This window comes from Diabrotica virgifera, chromosome 1 (genome assembly GCF_917563875.1).
Source record: "Diabrotica virgifera virgifera chromosome 1, PGI_DIABVI_V3a".
Taxonomy (NCBI): Eukaryota; Metazoa; Arthropoda; class Insecta; order Coleoptera; family Chrysomelidae; genus Diabrotica; species Diabrotica virgifera.
This window is the reverse complement of record NC_065443.1, coordinates 265,251,370-265,273,433: the sequence shown is the minus strand read 5'-3', so window position 1 is coordinate 265,273,433 and position 22,064 is coordinate 265,251,370. Positions and strand designations below refer to the sequence as shown.

The window sequence follows — 22,064 nt, the reverse complement described above, 5'->3', positions numbered from 1 at the left end:
AGTAGAGCTTAGCTAAGCTGGAGCTTAAGATCTGTTGGTGCAACTAGGCATTAAACATTGAAAATTTTAAGAAAAAGAATGCGTGCGAATGCGAAAAAAATGCGTGCAGTCACTGAAGGTTTTCACCTCCGATTTCGTTGAAGCTCCATCGATTTTCATGAAAATTGGTGAGTAGTTAGAGGATACGACAAGAAATAAAGGTGACATGATACCAACTTGCACTTTTACCCTGGGGGAGGATGCCACCCCTTCCCAGGGGGTGAAAATTACTTTAATAAAAATAATACCAAAAGTCAATAGAGGGATAAATTTTAAGCAAAATTTGTTATATAAGGTTATTAATATAAATCAATACTTTTTGAGTTATTAATGATCAAAAATTTTATTTTTTCCTAAAAAATGCATGTTTAAAGCTGTTTTTGACGTATAAATCAAAAACTATAAGCTTTTACAAAAAAGTTATTATAACCAAAATTGAAAATAATAAAAACTGAATACACTACTAAACTTAAAGAACTAAACTAGTGTTAACTCAAAGTGAGTTATGGGTAATTGAATGTATATTTTTTTTGACGAGTACTCAAATCTAAGTATTCAAGCTTAAATAACGGGAAAACGATGCAATCTATAAAATATAGGTACCTTCTAAACACTTGTCAAAGTACTTCGACATACTTATCAAATGAACTTCAGAGGAAGTTAATATCATCAAAATTAAGCAAGTTATGATGAAAATAAGAGAACCCTTTTGAATTTTTTAGGAAAAAGTGAAAAATAAAACATATGCCATTTTCTCAAAAATATTATAGTAATCCTTACAAAAATTTATTTATATTAGCCTAAGTAACTATTTCAATATTTTTGACCGGTTTAGAATGCATATTAAAAAAAATATGTAATTTCAAAAATCAGAATTTTTAAAATTATCGTAATTCTCATATTTTTTTGATAATAGCTCCAAATAGGATGATATCATAAAATACCAGGTTCACCTATTATCCAATAGGATAATAGGTGAACCTGGTATCATAAAAATTAACGGAGTTATTTAAGAAAAAACAATAACATTTTTTGGAAAATTTTTTAAAAGATAAATTTTGAAAAATTTTTGGCGCATAAATTTTAATGCTATTGACTCGTTCGGGTACTCAGTTGATAGATATTTCTAAGTACTTTGACAAATGTTTAATAAGTTTATGTTATAAAATGCATAATTTTCCCGTTATTTAAGCTTGAATACTTAGATTTGGGCACTCGCCGAAGAAAATATACATTTAATTACCTATAACTCACTTTAGGTTAACATTAAAAGATTTTTCTAGTAAGGAGTTTATTTCATTTGTTATTAGCTTAAATTCTGGTAAAAATAACTTATTTTGTACAAACTATTGTTTTTGAGTTATTTGTGAAAAATCTTTGATCTTTAATAACTCAAAAACTTTTGATTTAATTGATTTAATTGGTTGATTAAATAACTTTATATGATAAATTTTGTTTAGAATTTGTCCCTTTATCGAATTATGGGGTTATTCTTAATAAAATAATCTTCACCCCCGAGATATCCTCCTGAGAATCCACCCCCATTGTAAAAGCGCAAGTTGGCACCATGTCACCTTTGTTCCTTGAGATATCCTCTAACAACTCACTAATTTTCATGCAAATCGATGAAGGTTCAACGAAATCGGAGGTAATATGTAGTTCATATCCACCTTCAGTAACTGCACTATGTATCATTATCGACAAAATCAAAATGTTTTTAATTAAAAGGTTATTTCAATGTCAATTATATTTTTGGTATTCTTGGATAAATTTGGATAATCTATGATTACTTATAGTTATAGTTACTATTGCAAAAATATTCCACATCACATAATAGCAGACTGCGAAGGCGTTGTTTGTTTCATAATCTAATAATCTGATAAACTGTTATGATTGTAGGTAAACGTGGAACCTTATCGTCAATGTTTTGGTACCTATAAAAGAAGTCCCATCAGCAGTTTGCATTCGTTTATTCTGATTAAACCCAGTAAACACCGCCTTCAAGATGTACCGCCTACTATGTAAGTAAATTTTTATTCTACTCTTTCTTCTTTATCTTCTTCTTCAAGAAGCTACCAAGAGGTCTGTAATCATCATAGCGATTCGGACTTTAAAGACGGCTTCTCTGAAAAGTTCATTTGATGTACCATTCTCTCAAGTTGCGCAGCCATGATATTCTACGTCTCTTTATGCTTCTTTTTCCTTGGATCTTTCCCTGCACAATGAGTTGGAGCAATTTGTATCTTTCTCCACATGTAATATGTCCAAGGCATTCCAATTTTCTGGTTTTGCTTGTATTTAAGACTTCCATTAATTTATTCATCTTTCTCATAACCTCTTTCTTTGTGACGTGTTCTGTCCATGATATTTTCAGAATTCTTCCATACTCCCACAACTTGAATGATTCCAGGTTTTTCACTAATGCCACATTCAAGGTTCAAGCTTCCATTCCATAAAACAAAGTCGAGAAAATGTAGAACCTAGCTAACCTAACTCTTAGATCTAACTTCAAATCTCATGTGTAGAGTATACCTCTGAATCTGTGTCAAAGTATACCACTGAATTTAGTTTTTTATCCTCTTTTCAACTGAAAAATCCATTTTAAAAAATTTAATGTACGGGGTGTTGTTTTGGGGTCGGAATATTTTCCAATATTTTTTAAGCCGGACCTGGATTTTTTACAATTGTAAATAAATTAATTTATTGTACGCATTACATGATATTTGCGTGCCAAATATAAAATTAATATACAGTGTGGTCAAAAAGTTATGAACCAATTAAGAAAATGGCAAAATAGATAAAACACCCAGTATCTTTGTTATTAATGGAGTAAGACCCATTAACTATGGTATTTTTGAGACCGCCTAAGTATCCTCTTTCTACAGTTAACGTATGTTACTTTACCAGTGAAACACCCTGTATTATATCCTCTTCTTAGTATTCCTGGTAATCTGTCTATCCCATAAAACCCCGTTAATTCGTTGGATACATGTTTATTTCCAGTCCATTTTTTGTGTATTCCTTTTTTGGATTTTGGGGCATATAGAATAGATCATATTCATCTTGAGCCGTTACAACTTGGTCATCTGCAAAACTTAATCTACAAGCAGTCGTCTCATATTAGTATTCCCATATATACATTTCCTTTTCCATGACCTTAATATGTGTTCTAGAAATATCTTAAACATCGCCATATGTGTAGAGTGTCCCTGTATTAAGCCTTTTGTATTCTTAAATTCGTTTGAATATTTATTGCTGATTTTAACTCTTACCTTTTTGTTGTATTTTTTACAGCTCCTATTAACCACTGCGTTATCCCGATCTTCTTTGTCATACGCCTTTTTACATAGATGAACGCCATATATATACTGTTGGGTATTTTGTTTGGATTTATAGCGTTACTGAACATTTCGAATAAAATTCTGTGTAGTTTTTCTGTTCCGTACATAAAATTAGTTATTTTACGATTCGTTCTGATCTCCCTAATTTCTTGTTCTTTAGAATATTTATGGCATTCTTTATTTCGCTTAGTCTTAGCGCAATCTGTTCTTCATTTTATTTTCGTTATTTGTTCATATTCTGTGTTCGTCTCTATGAAATCTGGGCAGTCTTCTGTGAGTAGTTTTTGACAGTATTTTTACCACTCTTCTTCTGATACGTATTGTATTTGAACTTTTTCGTTTGTATTTTTCCTTAAAAATTCAATATTTCCAATTATTCAGATTCTCTTGTCCCTCCTATATGTCGTTTAAATTTCAGCACATGTTACTTCCCATTCTTCATTCCTTTCTTTTGTCCGTCATCGTTTTACTTCTCTATTTTTCTTTTTGTACATCTGTATATCTTCTAGGGATTGGCTGTTCATACTTTTGATAAATAGAATTTTCTTTTCTTCAATACATTTTTTGGTTTCTTCAGCAGCTTTTGGAGTCATTGGGATCTTTGCCATATTTAAGTAAGACTGCAACTGTGTCTTGTCTCCAGACTTTGGACATCTGCATAGTTTAGCTCACCTGAATGAGCCACTGTACTGTGTTTGGTCCAAACTTCTTAATTTGCTCTTTACGCAGATCGTCAATGCTCTGAGCCTTATTCTTTTTCATTATGAGGATGGCGGATATAATCTAATTATCATTGAAAGACTCGCTAAGCTGATCGTCTTTGTCCTCTCCTATTTTAAGTTTAAGTTCCAATAGTTTTGAGCTTTTAGGTTATTCATTTACTCTTTCTTTATTCGATTGCTTTTATAATCATTATTGCAAATTTATTTGATTTTTATTTCAAATTTTTTCCAAAGTTCTTCGGGATCTTTCAGTTGTTAGTTGATGTTTTATGGTGATTAAATTAATTAAGAGTATTAGTAAATACAAACTAATGTAATAAAAATTAAATTCCTGTTCCAATTAAAAGAATATACTCAATATACAGTGATGAGTGCGCTAAGAACCGGCATAATATCGCAAAAGGTGGAAAACATAATACGTTGTGCAATAAAAAGAGATGGAACTAGAAGAGGTGTACAATTATCCATATGAACCTATAAATTTACATTACACTATATAGCTTCCCACCTTTAGACGTGTCTGAGGAGTATGACAATTGTCACTGTCACGTCTAAAGGTGGGAAACTATGTAAAGTAATGTAAGTTTTTATAGGTTTCTATCAATAATTTTACACCTCTACTTCTTTTTTTTATATTTCACAACGTATTATATTTTCCATCTTTTTCGTTATTTTGCCGGTTATTAGCGCGCTCATCACTATATATTATATAATCATACCTAATATTTTTTACTTGTCTTATCAATCTAATATTTCTATACTTTTTTTTCACTTGGTTGTCTTCGTATTTTAGCCCAGCAAGATAGCACCCAAGAATATTCAGTGGAGACGACGACATATGAAACATACGAATATGAAACCACTTTCTCTGTCTCGGAGACATCGAAACTAGATCATTTCGTTTTACCCCCTAGAACTACGATCTTAGCATTGTCTCAGAGAGGCGGAGATAAGGAAGAAGACAAAAAGTATGTCGTCACCAATCACGGAAAAGCTGATCTTTTTGTTGAGGTATATATTATGTTTGTTCATTGATTTCGTTATTTTTTATCTTTTGTAATACATTTTCCCGAACATTTTTACAATCTTCAATTGATGTTGTTTGTGTTGGATACATGTTAGAAAATTTTTATTTAGATATATTTGTTTTTTAGGTAGTACACCTCAATAACCAAGATGATGCTCCACAATGGTTTGTGGTCCAGCCAGACCAAACCACTGAGATAGCTATTGAGGACAGTCTTGAACAAAGCGTGTTGAAAGTGAGCAACAACAGTTACGAACAGGAAGTATCATTTTCTGCTGAAGGTGGTAACGTTATTGACGACTTGGAAAACAACATTCAAGAACTTCTAGACTCAGACGAAACAGAAATTGAAATAGTCGTTCTAGAAAACTTTTCATTAAGCCCAAGAACTGCTGTCACTGTTTTGAGTCAAAATGTTGAAGGAAGCGATGAACATCCTGGAAAGTATACAGTAACTAACCATGGTAAAGCTGCTTTCGATATTGAGGTAAGTGTTGCCTCTCTTTTCTTTATTTTAGGCAAAGTTCGTTCTTCGAACAATTTTCGGCTTGAGGACTTGACAACTCCGACTTTGATGTTCTTCTAGTTATTTATTTTGGGAGATTCGTCGACATCACGCTTTTTTGCTTCAACAACATCCAGGCATATCTTTAACATCAGATGATCTTTATATAAATATGTAAAACAACCATATCATTTACATTTAAAGGGTTTTTACCCAATACATTTTGGTTGCTCAGGCATGCAATTTTTGGCTTTTAAACACTGATGATGTATTCCTTAATCCGAAAACGTTTTGTATTGTGACCCTTATTTAGGGTATTTTAATATATACCTTTTACCAAAAACTTGGTATTTTTATATTTTTAAGTAACCCCCCACCCCACCTCCGTGGGGGGTCGTGTTTGGTGCGATCCGATAGATTTTTAAAAAAAATTGAATAAGTGTATTTTTCAGTTTTTGTATCTGATGCTCATTTCGCGAAATATCGCGGGATTCGTATTTAAAATTTTAAATTTACCTCCCACCCCTGTCCGTGGGAAGTCATGTTTGGTATCATTCGATAAATTTTTGAAAAATGTTGAGCACGTATTTTTTAGTTTTTCGATCTGTCGTCCATTTCCCGAAATATTCGCTTTTTTCTTGTGAAACTTTGGGACTCACCCATTCCCTTACGCCCCGCTCAAATCGACAGATTTTTGAAATATACACTGTTTTGTATGTACTTAACTTACCTTATCTTAATCTGACGATTTCGAGTTTTTCTAAGGATAGATTTTTTTTCGGCTCCCCCTTAACGAACTCCCCTGTATTAAAAACCAATATATGGTAGAGGTACATTTTCAGGGTACAAGGTTTCTCCCCATGTAATAATCTGACGCGCTCGAGTAACTGCAAAAATGCCCGCTTGGGCTCCTTTATCATTAACAACAATTTATTTTGGTCATCTATGCGATATACTCAGATAGTTCATTTATCCAGTTGCCAATGGACATTTCATTTTTCTAAAGTAGTTAGTTAATCTCTTTTCAATGTGATGGATATAGGTACTCTTTTTTTATCGCATTGTCCCATTTTTTCTTCACGTAATTTTCTTGTAAAGTTCCTTTATCCCATAAACGATTGTAAGTTAATTTTTCTCTAATATACTTATTAAGAGGAAACAGTAGCGATCAACAGGTAGCAACAAACGCGTTCCAAGATTGCGGCTCTAGTTTTGAATATTTTGTCGAAACATTTGGCACACATATTCTTAATATAATAAAGAATGGCGGTACAGAGCCCAATTTCGGAAATATGTTAGTACATATGTGGAAACTACTCTACAACTAAATAAAATATTGAAAAAAGGAGCCTGTATCGCCATTAAGAAAGACAAAAAAATACACTTTCTTCAAATAAACTTTTTTATCCCATGCCTAGATTTTGTGTATTCTTGGAACTACTAAAAATCGATTTTTTTATAACAAGAAATCGAACGTCACTGACTTGGCAACATTTCACGCCTATGTGTATAAAAATTATTGTTTTTGATCACGGTTATTAGTTTTGATAGTATAAACGTAACTGTCAGTGTCGAATTACCGACGCACTGTTGCCTCACTTTTGAAAGTTCGCAGAACTTTCGTAATATTGGACCGCGTTTGTTGCCACCTGTTGATCGCTACTGTATCGCCTTAAGTAATGTGTAGTTCATTGATAAAGTTCTCCATGGATATTTTAATTTTCTAATAAAAATTTGTAAATTTCATTCCATTGTAATAGATATAACCTTCTTTTATCGCATTGTTCCATGTTTTTCTGTTGTCCTTTTCTTAAAGTTCTTTTTTATTATTGTGAGATCACATAAATAATTATAAGTTAATTTTTATACTTAAACCATCGGGTTTGGATTCTTCCGTGACTTGACAGTATCCTAATTAATAGGTATTTGCAATAAATGAAGATTTCTGCAGACAAGGTGTAGGTGTAGACAATTGAAATTCAATCCTTTGCTCGATACTTTTTGTCCATTCTACTGAAAATTACCCACATTAAAACAGATTGAAATATCGAAATAATTTTCTTTTATCCCATCAAACTATCCAGATTTAGCCATACGGCTCTCACTCCCTCTAAGGGGAAAATTGACTAATCCCAGATATCTACGGTATCAAAAGGATTGAACTCTGGTGTGACTCTTTACATGTTATCGAGTCCTAAGTTACTTGGTATGGAGTATCTCCCAAAAATGTTTGTACACATTGGCCGTTGAGAGTAGTAGGTACAGCATTCTGCATGATCTTATAAAGATGTTCTTCGGACCCAGTTGTATTATTATTATACATATACCCCATATATTATTATTACATATAGATACATTTTTCTTCTTCTTCTTCTAATGGCACTACAATGTGAGTACCTTTGTGAGTATTGGCCTGCTTAACAATGTTCTTCCATTCTGCCCTGTTGGACACTTTCCTGCGCCACTGTCGATGGTCATGGTTTTAATATCCTTTTCTACGTCGTCGTCTATACATCTTTTACGGGGCCTTTCTCTTGTTCTATTTCTTTGGGGCTTTCATCTCTGGATTACTTTCACAGTTCGATTATCTGACATTATTTCTAAGTGACCAAGCCAGCTTAGTCTTTGAGACTTTACAAATCTAACAATATCTGCCCTCTGCATTAGTTTATCCAGCTCGTGGTTCATTTTAATTCTCCACGAACAATCGCTGCAATGTGCTGGTCCAAATATCTTCCTTAGTATTTTGCGCTAAAATATTCTCAGTTGATTTTCATCAGCGGTTGAGAGGGTACACGTTTCACATCCATATGTGACCACTGGTCTAATTATTGTTTTGTAGATTCTAAGCTTAGACTCGCGATTCAGTAACTTACTTTTCATTAAGTCTTTGATATAGGTACATTATGTATTTTATTTTACTAAAATAATCTTTTTTCTTAGTTGAAGCGTACTTCACCAGTTCAAACTCTAGAGCTCCATCGCAAAACCGTTCAGCCTAATACCTCTGAGTCTTTTGAACTCACAGCTCAATTCCAATCTACCGTTTTGGAAGTTATCAACACAAGCCACACTGAAGATGCAGTTTTTAGAGCTGAAGGAGGAGATGTTATTGAAGATCTTGAGGATTTAGTTAGAAATATTGATGAGCAACAAGAAACTGTTGTTACTCATATTCTAACAACTTTGGAGAGCTTCCATTTGGTCTCACGTTCATCCGTCACTGCTTTGATGTATGATCCTAATGATGTTAGCCTTTCCGAACATCATAACTTCACTGTTACCAACAAAGGACAATCTGAAATAGAAGTTGAGGTAAAGTTTTTCAATAATTACTTACTATACAATAATTATTTATAAAATCAATGCCATACAAATTTCTATTAGACCTAAAATTTTATTTGTGTTTACTTTTCTGATCGTTCATTTCAGGTTACATACACTGACAGCGATGACCGTGCCAATGATCAATACAGGGTAGTTAAACCAAATGAAACTGTAGTAATTGAGCATAACAAAGACGCTGGAGTAGCTCTATTAAATATATTGAACAGAAATTACACAGAAGTCGCTATTATCACAGGTGTGTTTTTTCTTTTTAATTTACGTTCACGGTTCACGTTTAGAAACTAAGATCCGTTAACCAAAAACATTATGGAAAGTCTTTATTTTTATCTTCTTGTAAATTAAAAATATATATATTAAAATAGTAATAAATTAATATTTTATTTTGTTCTAGCTACCGGTGGAAGAGTAGTTCGAGACATTGAAAGAAAAATCAAACAACTAGTGTCTGATGAAAATTCAGTAATGCTGGTAAATAATTTCCATCTAGCACCTGCATCATCCGTAGTTGTCATGCATCAAGTTGGTAGATATACCCGAAGACCCATGTACCCAGCTGGACATCGCAAACCTCAACATGTTATGGTTCGTAGACCTCAATACCATCCTGGACGTAGACCAGCATGTAAACCAGCAGTAGCCCGTCCTTGTAAACCAGCAGGTAGCCTAACAGGCCCAGGACGTCGTCCATTCCGTCGTCCAGCTTGTAGGCCAATGGTACGACCAGCCTATCATCCTGGTCAAGGTGGACATCCTGCTCAAGGTGGCCATCGTCCAGCCCAAGGTGGACATCATCCAGCTCAACAAGGACACCACCCAGCTCAACAACAGCACCACCCAGCTCAACAACAGCACCATCCAGCTCAACAACAGCACCACCCAGCTCAACAACAGCACCACCCAGCTCAACAACAGCACCATCCAGCTCAACAACAGCACCATCAAGGTCAACAACAGCACCATCCAGCTCAACAAAATAGACCTCAAGTTGGACAATGTAGACCAATGCGCAGACCAAGAGTGGTTATGCGTCCCGCTATGCTACGTAAACCCATTGTTCATGATAGATACACCGTTGTTAATCATGGAACTCATGCTTTTACCGCTCAGGTAAGTAAATCCAACAATATATTTTAAAATAATGTATGTATGTATCTGTATAACTGGATTTGTTTCATTTATTCCCTTTTGAATTTTCCTTACTAATGGTATTTCTCTTTTACAGATCGTTCATGTTAATGGAAGAAACCAAGAGGTGGTCCGCACTCAAGTCGTCCAACCCAACGAAACCCAAGTGCTTTTACTTGAAGGCATAAATGGATCATCTTTGAAAATCGTCAACGAAAACGAGACTGACTACGCTATCTTCTCAGTTGAAGGAGGTGAAGTAGTTTATGGATTCAGATATATGGTAAGACCACTACGTCGCCGTCCTGGTGCAAGAAGAATGTTCTGGGGATTTTAAGTATTTAAGTAAAATATAAATGCTCTGAATAATGTTTTGTTTTATTTTATATAAATTATGCCATTTTCCAAACATTTGGATCTATAACAAGAGATAGAATAACAAGAAGAAATCAGCTCATAAACTTAGCAGATAAGCAATAAGGTTTCCGTACCGTAAGGTCGTGTACAGATGCAGTATTCGTCATAAAACATATTACAGAGAAAGCGTTAGAACACTATAGATACAGGCAATGTAAAAAACGGAGGGTTTCACTAAGCAATCATAGATGAAGTTATAAAGAGCATCTATAAAGAAAAAGGATATAGAATGGAGAGCAATGCTATTAAAATTCTCTCTTACGCAGACAATAAAATTTTGATAACACAAAATGAAGATAGCCTTCAAACAGTAGTTCGGAGATTTAATATGAGAGCAAAAGAATTTGACAGGAATATTTTAACAGAAAGATAGAACAATAGTAATCAGTAAAGAACCAATGTATGCAAACGTCGGCGTTGATTGAGTTAGCATTGAATTCTTCTTCTTCTTTTAGTGCTTATTCGTTTCGAATATTGGCGATCATTCTGATACTTTAAATAGATTAGTTGTTGTGGAGAACCATTTCCTCAGGTTCTTTAACCATGATATTCTTCTTCTCCCAATTCCTCGTTTTCCGAATAATTTACCTTGAAGGATTACCTTCAGTAATCTGTATTTAGTGCCGTTTCTCATTATGTGTCCGAGATATTCTAACTTTCTTCTTTTAATGGTATACATCACCTCTCTTTCTTTGCTAACTCTTCGTAATACGGTCTCGTTGGTTATCTTGTCCGTCCATGATATCCTTAGGATTCGCCTGTATGGCCACATCTCGAAGGCTTCAAGTTTTTTCTCCATTGCTTCAGTGAGTGTCCAGGATTCAACTCCGTAATACAATATTGAGAATACATAACATCGTAGGAGCCTTATTTTTATCTCCAGATTAAGGTTGTGGCTTTTAAAGAGTGGTGGCCATGTTATTGAATGCACTCCTAGCCTTCTCTATTCTACGTTTTATTTCTTGTGAGTGATCCCATTGTTCGTTTACTATTGTCCCAAGATAGTTATACTGTTGTACTCGGTCCACTGGTGTATTATTGATAAGTAGTTGGGCGTCTCTAGTTTTATTTTTGCTAATGATCATAAATTTAGTTTTTGATATATTTACTTGAAGTCCAAATCTTTCACTTACTTCATTTACTTTGTTTATTAGTTGCTGTAAACTGTTCAAACTGTCTGCAAAAATAACGGTGTCGTTTGCACAGCGGATGTTGTTTAGGCGTTCTCCATTTAGAAGTATTCCATGTTCGCAATTTTCCAAGGCCAGGGCCCCCTTAAGGGTAACTGGCGCCTGTGTGCAAAAAAGGATTTTGGCGCCCCTTAAGGCATTTTGGATAATGTTTTTCTATTTATTTTTGAAGGTAGGTATAGGTAGGTAGGTGCTTGAAATAAAGCAAAAAACTGAACTTTAGAAGTCATATTTATAGTCCAGTCACTCACGGTAGAATATTGCAAAACCTCCGAATTTTAAAGAATTGTCAAATAAAAAAAGTGATATTGTGCGAATGTGTGCTTTTGCCCTGGAAGTGAGTTTCACCCCTTCTCGTGGGTAAAAAAAAACATAGAAACGTTCAAAAAAGGAATTGGATAAAATGACTAATTTTAAGAAACTTTTGTTCCATAGAGTTTTTTCAGTAAGTTCAGTAAGTTGCTAAAAATGATGATAGTCCCTTTTTTGATAAAAAAAATCTTGAAAATCGCCCAATAATACCCTAATTAGCGTCTTAAATGAAATTAATCGTTACCGGTTCACTACAAGTTACTTATGTATTGTTTATATGATCTGAAGTTTCATCGGTTCAATCAAAGTGCTTTTTTTGAAAAGGCTGTTCTAGTTAAGAGGGCTTGAACGAGTCGTTAATCACGGGTGTATGCAAATTTTGAACAGCCATATCTTAACAAATTTTTGTTTTACAGGAAAACAAAAAAGCCAAAATATTCAGAATAGAAATACCTACATTTTTTACTGCTTGATATTTTTGGTATCACCAATAATTTTTAAGCTATTTAAAAAAAAGCAATTTTTTTCAAGATAAAGAAAATTTTGTCCAAAAGATTTCTTTTACAAAAAAAAAGGGACCAACTTTATTTTGAGCATAACTTATTACTTTTGATGCTAGAAACTTTTTTAAAGAACAAATATAAAGCTTGTTTTAAACATTTTAAAGAAGTTTTAATGAGTTTCCCCGAAAAGTGCTTCATTTGTTTTGGCTATTTCACGTTGAAATATTCGATTTGGAATTTGAAGAATAAGAACCTACTTTTCATTAGCTACAACTGTGCTTCTACTGGGTTTACAGACTTCATATGCCAGCCATTTTTAAAACTTTTTGTAAGCTATTTTTTTGATAAGAGCATTTTTTTCGATAAAATACTTACTTTTTGAGTTATTTGGGAAAAACCGTCTAAAACAGAGTTTTTGTTAAAAAATTAACATATTCACTCGCAAATACCTCGAAAAGTATTAACTTAGTGAAAAAATTCTATAGAAACAAAGTTCCTTAGAATTACTCAGTTTATCCAATTCCAGGCTTATTTTGAACGTGTGTTTTTCACCCCTAGAAGGGGTTGAAACCAGCCCCAGCGCAAAAGCACACATCGGCACAATATCACTTTTTTTCTTTGACTTGTTAGCTATGTGTATTATGTATATTTCATTTCAATGCAAGCGGTTCTTTAAAATTCACAGCAAAAACCGTGAGTAAATGGACTATTATTTGTAGACTAAAATATCAAAATGAAACAAACATAATAAAATCATAGCAAAATAAATTAAAATGCCTGACTTCCGACATGGTCTTGCATATAGGAATCGGCAGTAACTGGATGATATACCTACTAATAAAATTTTGTGTGTATTTATTATACCTTGGTCTTCTTTATCTAATATTTCACAACCATGAAAGTTAATTTCGACCAATTCATCTCTTTCCCTCCACTTTTTCTTGCATTATAAGGCCAAGTAGATGGAATCTAGGTCCTCTAATTATTATATGGCCGAAGTATTCTGTTTTTTTCATGTTTTTCTTATATTTATACGTAATCATATTTACTTTCCAAACTTTTATTTTAAAATTAATTTTTGTTTTTTGTTTGTTTTTTTTTAAATTTTTTGCAATTTTTTACCCTGGGTTTTGGCACCCCTAAAGGATGGCGCCCGTGTGCAAGGGCGCCCATATAAAAATCTTTAGGGGGGGGCCAAACGTGAAGATGTTGCACATTACATTTTGTATATTTCGGATGACAATATATACAGTAGACTCTCTCTATAACGAACACGGATATAACGAGGTTTCGCTTATAACGAGGTACATTAGGTGTCCCATGAAATTCCTATTGAACTATAACGCTCTATAACGAGGCATATTTGGTTATAACGAGGAAAATTTAAATCGAACAATACTTGTCTTTACCTGTTTTTAGCGTTGTAATGGTCATAAATAAATAAATACCCCAACTACCTGTACATAGAAATGCCCAACATCTATCCTATTATCGAGGCCAGTGCTATAATAAACTCGGCCACCTGTAATAAACATCTGCCTGTTTATCGACCGATATTGAATACTATAGGAAATTTACAATTTATGGCGACGAAGTCTCATTGTTCACTGTTCAGGTTGACCATCGACACATAATAAACTACGTAAGAGGCATCAAAAGATTTCAATATTATATAACGAGATCCGCTTATAACGAGATAATTAATTCACCATTTAAGTTCTCGTTATAGAGGGAGTATACTGTAGTTTAAACCACCTAAAAAACCTAGTTTGAACCCTATTGTGAGGAATTATTCATACATTTAAACACTAGACCAAGTTTTTAAATGGAAATGTCATGGGTACCACAAAAATTGAGCCTCTCTTTAACACCCGTTTGAAAAGAATACAATGCTTGCAAAGCCTTCCCTTCAACTTTGGCGAGCAGACTAACCAAGAGTATGTGTCGAACCAAGTTTTTACTTTAAAATCTTAAAAAGGAGCCCCCTTTATTTTTGCAGATATAGAATCCTTATGAAAAATAAGGCACACATTTTTAGAATTGTTGATAGATGGCGCAAATAAATCGCATTTTCCGAATATAGCGCCATCCGTCAACAATTCTAAAAAAGTTCGAATAAATGTTACTTATTTTTTGAGGAGGAAACTCAATCTGCAAGAAAAAACGGGGGTTCCTATTTAAGATTTTAAAGTTAACTCTCACCCCACCTCCAGAGTGTGGAATGAAAAATCCTGTTTGGTGTCATTCTATAGATTTTTGAAAAATATTAAACACGTGTTTTTTAGTTTTATTTGGAAGTACATATATTTCTCGATATATTAGACCGTTTCTATAATTTTGCTGTGGTATCACGATATGGGGGGCCCATTTAAGATTTTAAAGTTACCCCCCGCTCCACACCCAGGGGTTGAAGTGGTGGACTTGTTTAGTGTCATCGCATAGATTTTTGAAAATTATTGAACACGTATTTTTCAGTTTTTCGATCCGATGTTCATTTCGCGAATTATTCGGCCTTTCCGCTACTTTTGGGACACCCTGTATATAACACTCATTCATCATGAAAGATCACCTGTTTTTCATTAAAATAAAATTGTTCTGTTCATCATAATGCACACTTTAAAAATAATCTACTTACTAAAAAAGTACTTTTGCAAACTAAAATTTGACTATGTTCAATAAATTTTAAAAATTATTTTTCAGTATGAATTTTTTCAAAATATAAAATATAATTAGTTTATACCAGTTGTTAAAGACAAATGGCTCATTAGTGATTATCGATCAGAGATCGGAATTCTTGCTGATATGGTTTTTTTGCAGTATAAATGATTCATTTAATTTGTAATTTTGGGTGTCGATTACAGTGTATATGTTTCCCACGCCTCTAATCTCTGTCAATGTTTTCGTTAGTAGCATACCGTGATTGTGGGAAATGTGTATTATGCACATTCCATACAGAGCACTGTCGCAGACACAAAGATTTTCTGTTAAACTATTAATAACTACCCAATATGTGAATTTTTTTTATTAATAAATATGTTGTTTCCAATTTATCTCTCAAAATTATCCAATAATGTTTTGAAAAAAATGCGTTTATGTAATATAAATTTAATTTTTTTCTTTCCCGAAAAGCTAGGGGGGGCCACGGCCCCCCCCTGCCCGTGTGTATGGGCGCCTATGCCCGTGTGCATTGCACACTTTGCACATATGGTAGCGGGGGCCCTGTCCAAGGCTTCACTAAATATTTCCTTTGAATATAGGTGAAATAATATAGGTGAACGTATAGGTACATCCTTGTCTAACGCCTCGTAGAATCTGGATCGCTTCCGTTGGTTCACCTCCAAGATTCGTTCTTAATGTGTCTGATTGGTTCCAATATAAATTTTGTATTATACGTCGGTCTTTATCATCCATTTGGGCATTTGTTAGAAAATCCATCATTTTTCGGTGTTGAACTGTATCAAATGCTTTTTGGTAGTCCACAAAGCAGGTGTAAATATCGCAAGTCATATCTCTGCATCTTTGAAATAAAACCTGTAGACTAAACAGTGCATCTCTTGTACCTACGCCTTTCATGGCATTTCATAGCATTGAATAAGTAATGGAAATAAAGTACCAAAGGATTATACTGTCCAGCTATGGACATAGACGTTGAAAAAGAAGTAAGAGATCAGGTACAAAGAGCAAATAATAGATTAGCAGGTTGCTAATCACAGGATTAACACTAGAGGTATATGGCACATTATTATATATTGTCACATTAACTGTGAGATGAAGTCAAGAATCTATAAAGCCAGTATAATACCAATAATGGCATACGCATCGGAAAGTTTGGGTGAGGTAGAAGTTCTTTACCTGAGTCCAGTACAAACCTTCTAATCTTTGAATGCCCTGTCCACCCAGAACTATCTCATTCAAAATACCAGTTAACGTCTTGTATTTAACAGTGTCAAATACTTTCTCTTAGTCCATCAAGAAGATGTATATATCAACATCTACATCTCAACATCTTTGTATAAGAACGTGGATGCCGTAAAACGCCCATAATGTACCAAAACTATTCTTGAAGCCAAACTGAGATTTGCCAATGTATCTTGTATCTTTTCTGGAGTGAATGATTTTCAGAAATAACTGTAGTACCTACATGGCTCATTAAACTAATAATTGTTATGTGTTATTTGCAGTATTTACTCTTAGCCTTCTTAGGTATCGCCAAGAATGTTGATAGGACCACCTAGGACTTGATAATACAGAAAGAGCTGCACCAGAGGTCAATTATTTTGACACCGTAAATATCCATGATGAGTAAATTTTCCACTTAGAGGAAGTGAGCCGTACGGATTTACTAATAATGCCTGTTCCGCGCTTAACTACTCTTTTAATATTTATTATTTGGTCAAAAACGGATATACAAGAAAACATGTATCTAGGGGGAAGAGGACTTATGGACATAGGTGAGCCACTGGATAAACAGGTTGTAAACAACATATATGTTTACAACAACAACAACAGGTTGTATAAAAAGAAGTAATATCTTAAGCTTTCTTTTCGGTCTTCTTAGGCAAAAGTACTGCTTGTATATTAGGCAATACTCCACCTTGGGCGATGGTAACTCCTGACAGTAATTTGTTCAATTCCTCGTCATTTCTTATGGCCAATTGTAAATGTCTAGGAATTATACGGGTGTTCTTGTTATCTCTAGCTGCATTTCCTGCCAATTCCAAAACTTCAGCAGCTAAATATTCCATAACAGCTGCCAAGTATACAGGAGCTCCAGCACCAACTCTTTCGGCATAATTTCCTTTTCTCAATAAACGATGAATACGACCTACAGGAAATTGTAAACCAGCACGATTTGATCGGGACTTTGCTTTTCCCTTAACTTTCCTTTACCACGTCCAGACATGTTTTAGATTTCTACTTGCGTTGTTCTACCTTGAAGATCAAGGGAATACTGATAACAGTAAACAACCATTTAACCGTTATGACCGTCTGTAGACGGTGTTCATTTTTTTAGTTAAATTCAGAATTGTCAATAAATATAGCCCAAATGATACTGTTTGTTTTTATATTTTCATTTTTTAATTTAAATTTTAAAAACAAATAATATCATTTAAGGCTATATTTATTGATAATTCTGAATTTAACTAGAAAAATTAACACCGTCTACAGACGGTCATAACGGTTAGAGAGTTGAACATATCCCATTTTTAGACGCAGGCCAAGACATGTACTTACGCAGTACATGAAACAACGCCGCTTAAACTTATGGAACAAGCAATGACCATAAACCACTTTTCCAAGCAAGACAAAAATGCGCACGTGGATGAGTGCGCAAAAACCGGCATCTCACCAGATCAGATAAGAATATGTCGACAATACAGCGTCGAACTATTGGTTGACGTCAGAACGGATGTTTCCTGTAATAGTCCAAGAGGCAGCGCTGAAAAATTTCTCTGAATTTACTAAAGCTAATTATTTCACAGTTGATTACTGTGATTGTGTAGAGAAACATACTGCGGTGGGTCAAGCGAAACGTAGAATAGGTGGTACTGACAGCTTGTCAAAGTTGCTTATCTGCGGAGGTATTTAAATCCATTTACTAAGGCTGAAAATCAGTACACACATTCTAAATTGAATATAAATAAAAGTTATTATAGTCGGTCAGCTGTATGACATGACAAAGCCGGTCGGTCGGCCCCAATGAATGTACAGGGTTATTCACTATATTTTGACCCCGCTCTAAACTGCTTTATTTACAGAATTAGAAAAAAATGTAAAATACAAAACTTATTCAATTTTTAAATTATGATTTTTAAACATATATATTGTACTAGTGACGGCATCCATCTGGGCGTGATGACGTAATCGACTATTTTTTTAAATGAGAATAGGGGTCGTGTGCAGCTCATTTGAAAGGCTATTAATTTCCTATTCAGTAACATAAACATTAACATGATTGTTTATACAGGGTGTCCAAAAAATTTTTTTTTATTTAAATTAATTGTTTAATTATTAATTCAAAAATTTTTTTTCGACACCCTGTATAAATAATAATATTAATGTTTATATTACTGCATAGAGAATTAAATAACCTTTCAAATGAGCTAGCACGCGACCCCTATTCTCATTTAAAAAATAGTCGATTACGTCATCACGCTCAGATGGATGACGCCACTAGTACGATATATATGTCAAAAAATCATAATTAAAAAATCGAGTAACTTTTGTATTTTACATTTTTTTCTAATTCTGTAAATAAAGCAGTTTACAAGGGGGTCAAAATATAGTGAATAACCTTGCACATTCATTGGGGCCGACCGACCGGCTCTCTTCCGTCATACAGCTGATCGACTATAATAGCTCTTATTTATATTTAATTTAGAATCTGTCTACTGATTTTCAGCTTTAGTAAATGGATTTTTGCTTCTTTTGTTTCTAATTTTATGGGAACATTTTGAACTAGACAAGTACACATTAGGAAATGTAACTGCTAAATAAATTTTAATTTTTGTGTAGGTACTTTAAAAATAAAAACAAATATACCTATTCATAAAAAAATTTGAAAACAAAATTTAAAGAAACACAGGAAACGCTTTTCCTGTGTTCCTGGTTCCTTACTCGTTTTACCTGCTTTAAACTGAAACCCTTATTTCAACACTTCTTGTAAAAATAACCACCGGCGGCTGCCCAAACACGTGCTAACACAAGCACTTGTATTTTTTATATTAGCACGACCAATGAATAAGTTGTAAACTGCAAAGTTGCAGAAATTACTAAACTCAATGCAAGTTTTATACGGTGGGTCATAAAAATAATCCCAATACGCTCGATTGTCCTTTTGTTCGTATTTATTGTACCCTCATCCTCAATAGTGATAAGGATAATAAGGATAAATATAGACACTAATTTCTTTTTAAGAAAATCTCGTCGTTGGATAAAGATCAACCCCACCGATCCAAGGTTTTTTTTTATTTTTTTTTTGTATGTAATTATTTAACTTATTAATTAGTGTATCATATGCAATTTGAGAATATATTTTGTTGATATAAATTTCATTCTGATGTTCATTTTTTAAAAGCTGTAGTAGTTTTCCGATATTGGTTTTTAATTTATTATGACTGGAGATGTAGAAAATTTTTGAGTTTCATTATTTTCTAAAAAAAAAGGCTGGCGTAAAGTGATCAGTCATGTCAGTATGAAAAACGATAGGATTAATGATTAGTTTACCGTTTTAATAGTCCATTCACTCACGGTAAAATATTGCAAAACCTGCAAACCAAAAAATTTTCAAGAACGGCTTGGATTTACACATGAAATTTATCATACACATAGCTAATATGTCAAAAAAAGTGGTATTGTGCCGATGTATGCTTTTGCCCTGGGGTTAACTTTCACCCCTTCTCAGGGCTGAAAAAATATACGTTCGAAATAAGTCCTGAATTGGAGGAACTGACTAATTCTGAGCTAAGTATTTAAGAAAAGCTTTATTTTTCTTTTTTAAAAAAGTGTGTAAGTTAAGATCAAAATAATGTTGGTCCCTTTTTTTGCTGGTAAAAGTAATCGTGAAAATCACCCCCTAATTAGAATCCGAAATAAAATTAATCGTTGCCGCTTCTTCTATATACTAAAATACTTTACTTATGTTATTGTATGTGGGATCTCTAAGATTCATTGGTTCAGAGTGCTTATTTTTGAAAAGGCTGTAGTTAAATGGGCTTAAATGAGTCACTAATCCGAGTGTATGCAAACTTTGAACAGCCATATCTTAACCAATTTTTGTTTTCAGGAAAACAAAAACTCCAAAATAGTTACAATAGCAAAACCTATATTGTTTTACTACTTGAGATCTTTGGAATCAACAATATTTTTTAAGTTATTTAAAAAAATTATTTTTCAAAATTAAAAAAAAATTACTTTAAAATCCAATTTTTTTTTCAAAACGACCACTTTGAACCGATAAAACTTACAGATCATATAAACAAAACAAAGTCACGTAACTTATAAAGCGATAACGGTTAATTTCATTTGGGATGCTAATTAGATGGTGATTTTTACAATTTTTTTACCAAAAAAAAAGGGACCAACTTTATTTTGGTCATACCTTGCTTACTTTTGATGCTAGAAATTTTTTTAAAAAAACATAAATTAAGTTTTTTTTATACACTTTAAAAAAGGTACTGAGTTTTTCTCGAAAAGTACTTCATTTTTTGGGTTTTTCACGTTGAAATATTCGATTTGCAATTTGACGAATAAGGGTGTACTTTTCATTATCTACGACTCTGCTCCTACTGGATCTACATACTTCGTATATACACCATTTTTTTTCACTTTTTTATAAGCTATATTTTTACTAAGAATATTTTCGATAAATACTTTTTGAGTTGTTTGCGAAAAACGTAGTTTTTTTGTTGAAAAATGAACATATTCAACTCACAAATAACTGAAAAAGTATTGACTTAGTAAACTGAAACTAAAGATGCTTAGAATTAGTTAGGTTATCACATTCCGGACTTATCTTGAACTTGTGTTTTTTCACCCCCGAGAAGTTGTGAAACTCATCCCCGGGCCAAGTACACATCGGCACAATATCACTTTTTTTTTCTTTGACATGTTAACTATGTGTATGCCATATTTCATGTCATTCCAAACGGTTCTTTAAAATTTGGAGCAAAAACCGTGAGTAAATGAACTATAAATTAGCTTGAGTTTTTATAAATATATGATATATTTTATGATATATGTATGATGATTTATATTTAATGTTTATTAAAAACTTTTGATATACAATGTGTGTTTTTATTGGGCCGGGCCCGCATCCCAACTGGAACCAGGGCCCGCTGATCTATCAGTACGCTACTGAAAATCACAGTAATCAACTGTGAAAAAACTAGCTTTAGTAAATTCAGAGAGATTTTTCGGCGCTGCCTCTCCGTCTATAACTCCTTTTGGTATTCTCATTTCTGCTGTTTCTAGCTTCTTCTTTGTTTTGGCTGTGTCGGGTCTTGTTTTTGATGCGTACGTCATTATTGGTCATACACTGGTCTTATATGTAGATACTTCATCTCACAGTTAATGTTTCGGTTACGTCATATAGTGTTATTAAGGCATAATCTGCTAATCTATTTACGCTTTGTACTTGATCTCTTTAACCGACTTTAAGTTTTCATCTCATTGATTACTATTGTTCTAGTTTTCTGAGTTAAAATCGTCATGTGAAATTCTTATGCTCTTGTATTAAATCATAAAAGATATCTTAGTTTTGCTCTATCAAAATTGTATCATCTGCGTAACAGGGGATTTTAATTTCATTGCTTCTCATTCTGTACCATCTTTCTTTATGGATGCTGTATATCCATAATAAAGTTGAATCCCCTGTTTATTACATTGCGTATACTAGAGTGTTCTAATACATTCTCTGTAATCTGTTTTATGACAAATATTGCATCTGTACACGATCTTCCCATATGTAAATCTTATTGCACATTTGCTAAGTTTATGAGCTGATTTATTCTTGTCATACTGATATTTAGTTATG

General features: G+C 33.4%; 2 protein-coding genes across 11 annotated transcripts in view; one reads left to right on the top strand and one right to left on the bottom strand.

Moving 5' to 3' along the window:
• LOC114344652 (uncharacterized) overlaps window positions 1-10,476 on the top strand; it is a 38,425-nt gene extending 27,949 nt beyond the window's left edge. For 2 of the 10 annotated variants that reach the window (XM_050649923.1, XM_050649919.1), the window contains exons 7-8: window positions 9,884-10,089; window positions 10,205-10,476. In XM_050649923.1, the coding sequence (XP_050505880.1) occupies window positions 9,884-10,089; window positions 10,205-10,444 (446 nt within the window). In that variant the 3' untranslated portion in view covers window positions 10,445-10,476. Of the gene's footprint in view, window positions 1-9,799; window positions 10,090-10,204 lie in introns of all 10 variants that reach the window. The other 8 variants (XM_050649921.1, XM_050649913.1, XM_050649915.1 and 5 more) reach the window with 4 other exon arrangements.
• Window positions 10,477-17,043: 6,567 nt separating this feature from the next.
• On the bottom strand, window positions 17,044-17,432 carry LOC114344695 (histone H2A-like). The gene is given in 2 exon segments (XM_050649951.1): window positions 17,044-17,411; window positions 17,414-17,432. Coding segments are annotated over 2 exon segments (369 nt in total). The 3' UTR covers window positions 17,044-17,061.
• Between the last annotated feature and the right edge of the window lie 4,632 nt (window positions 17,433-22,064).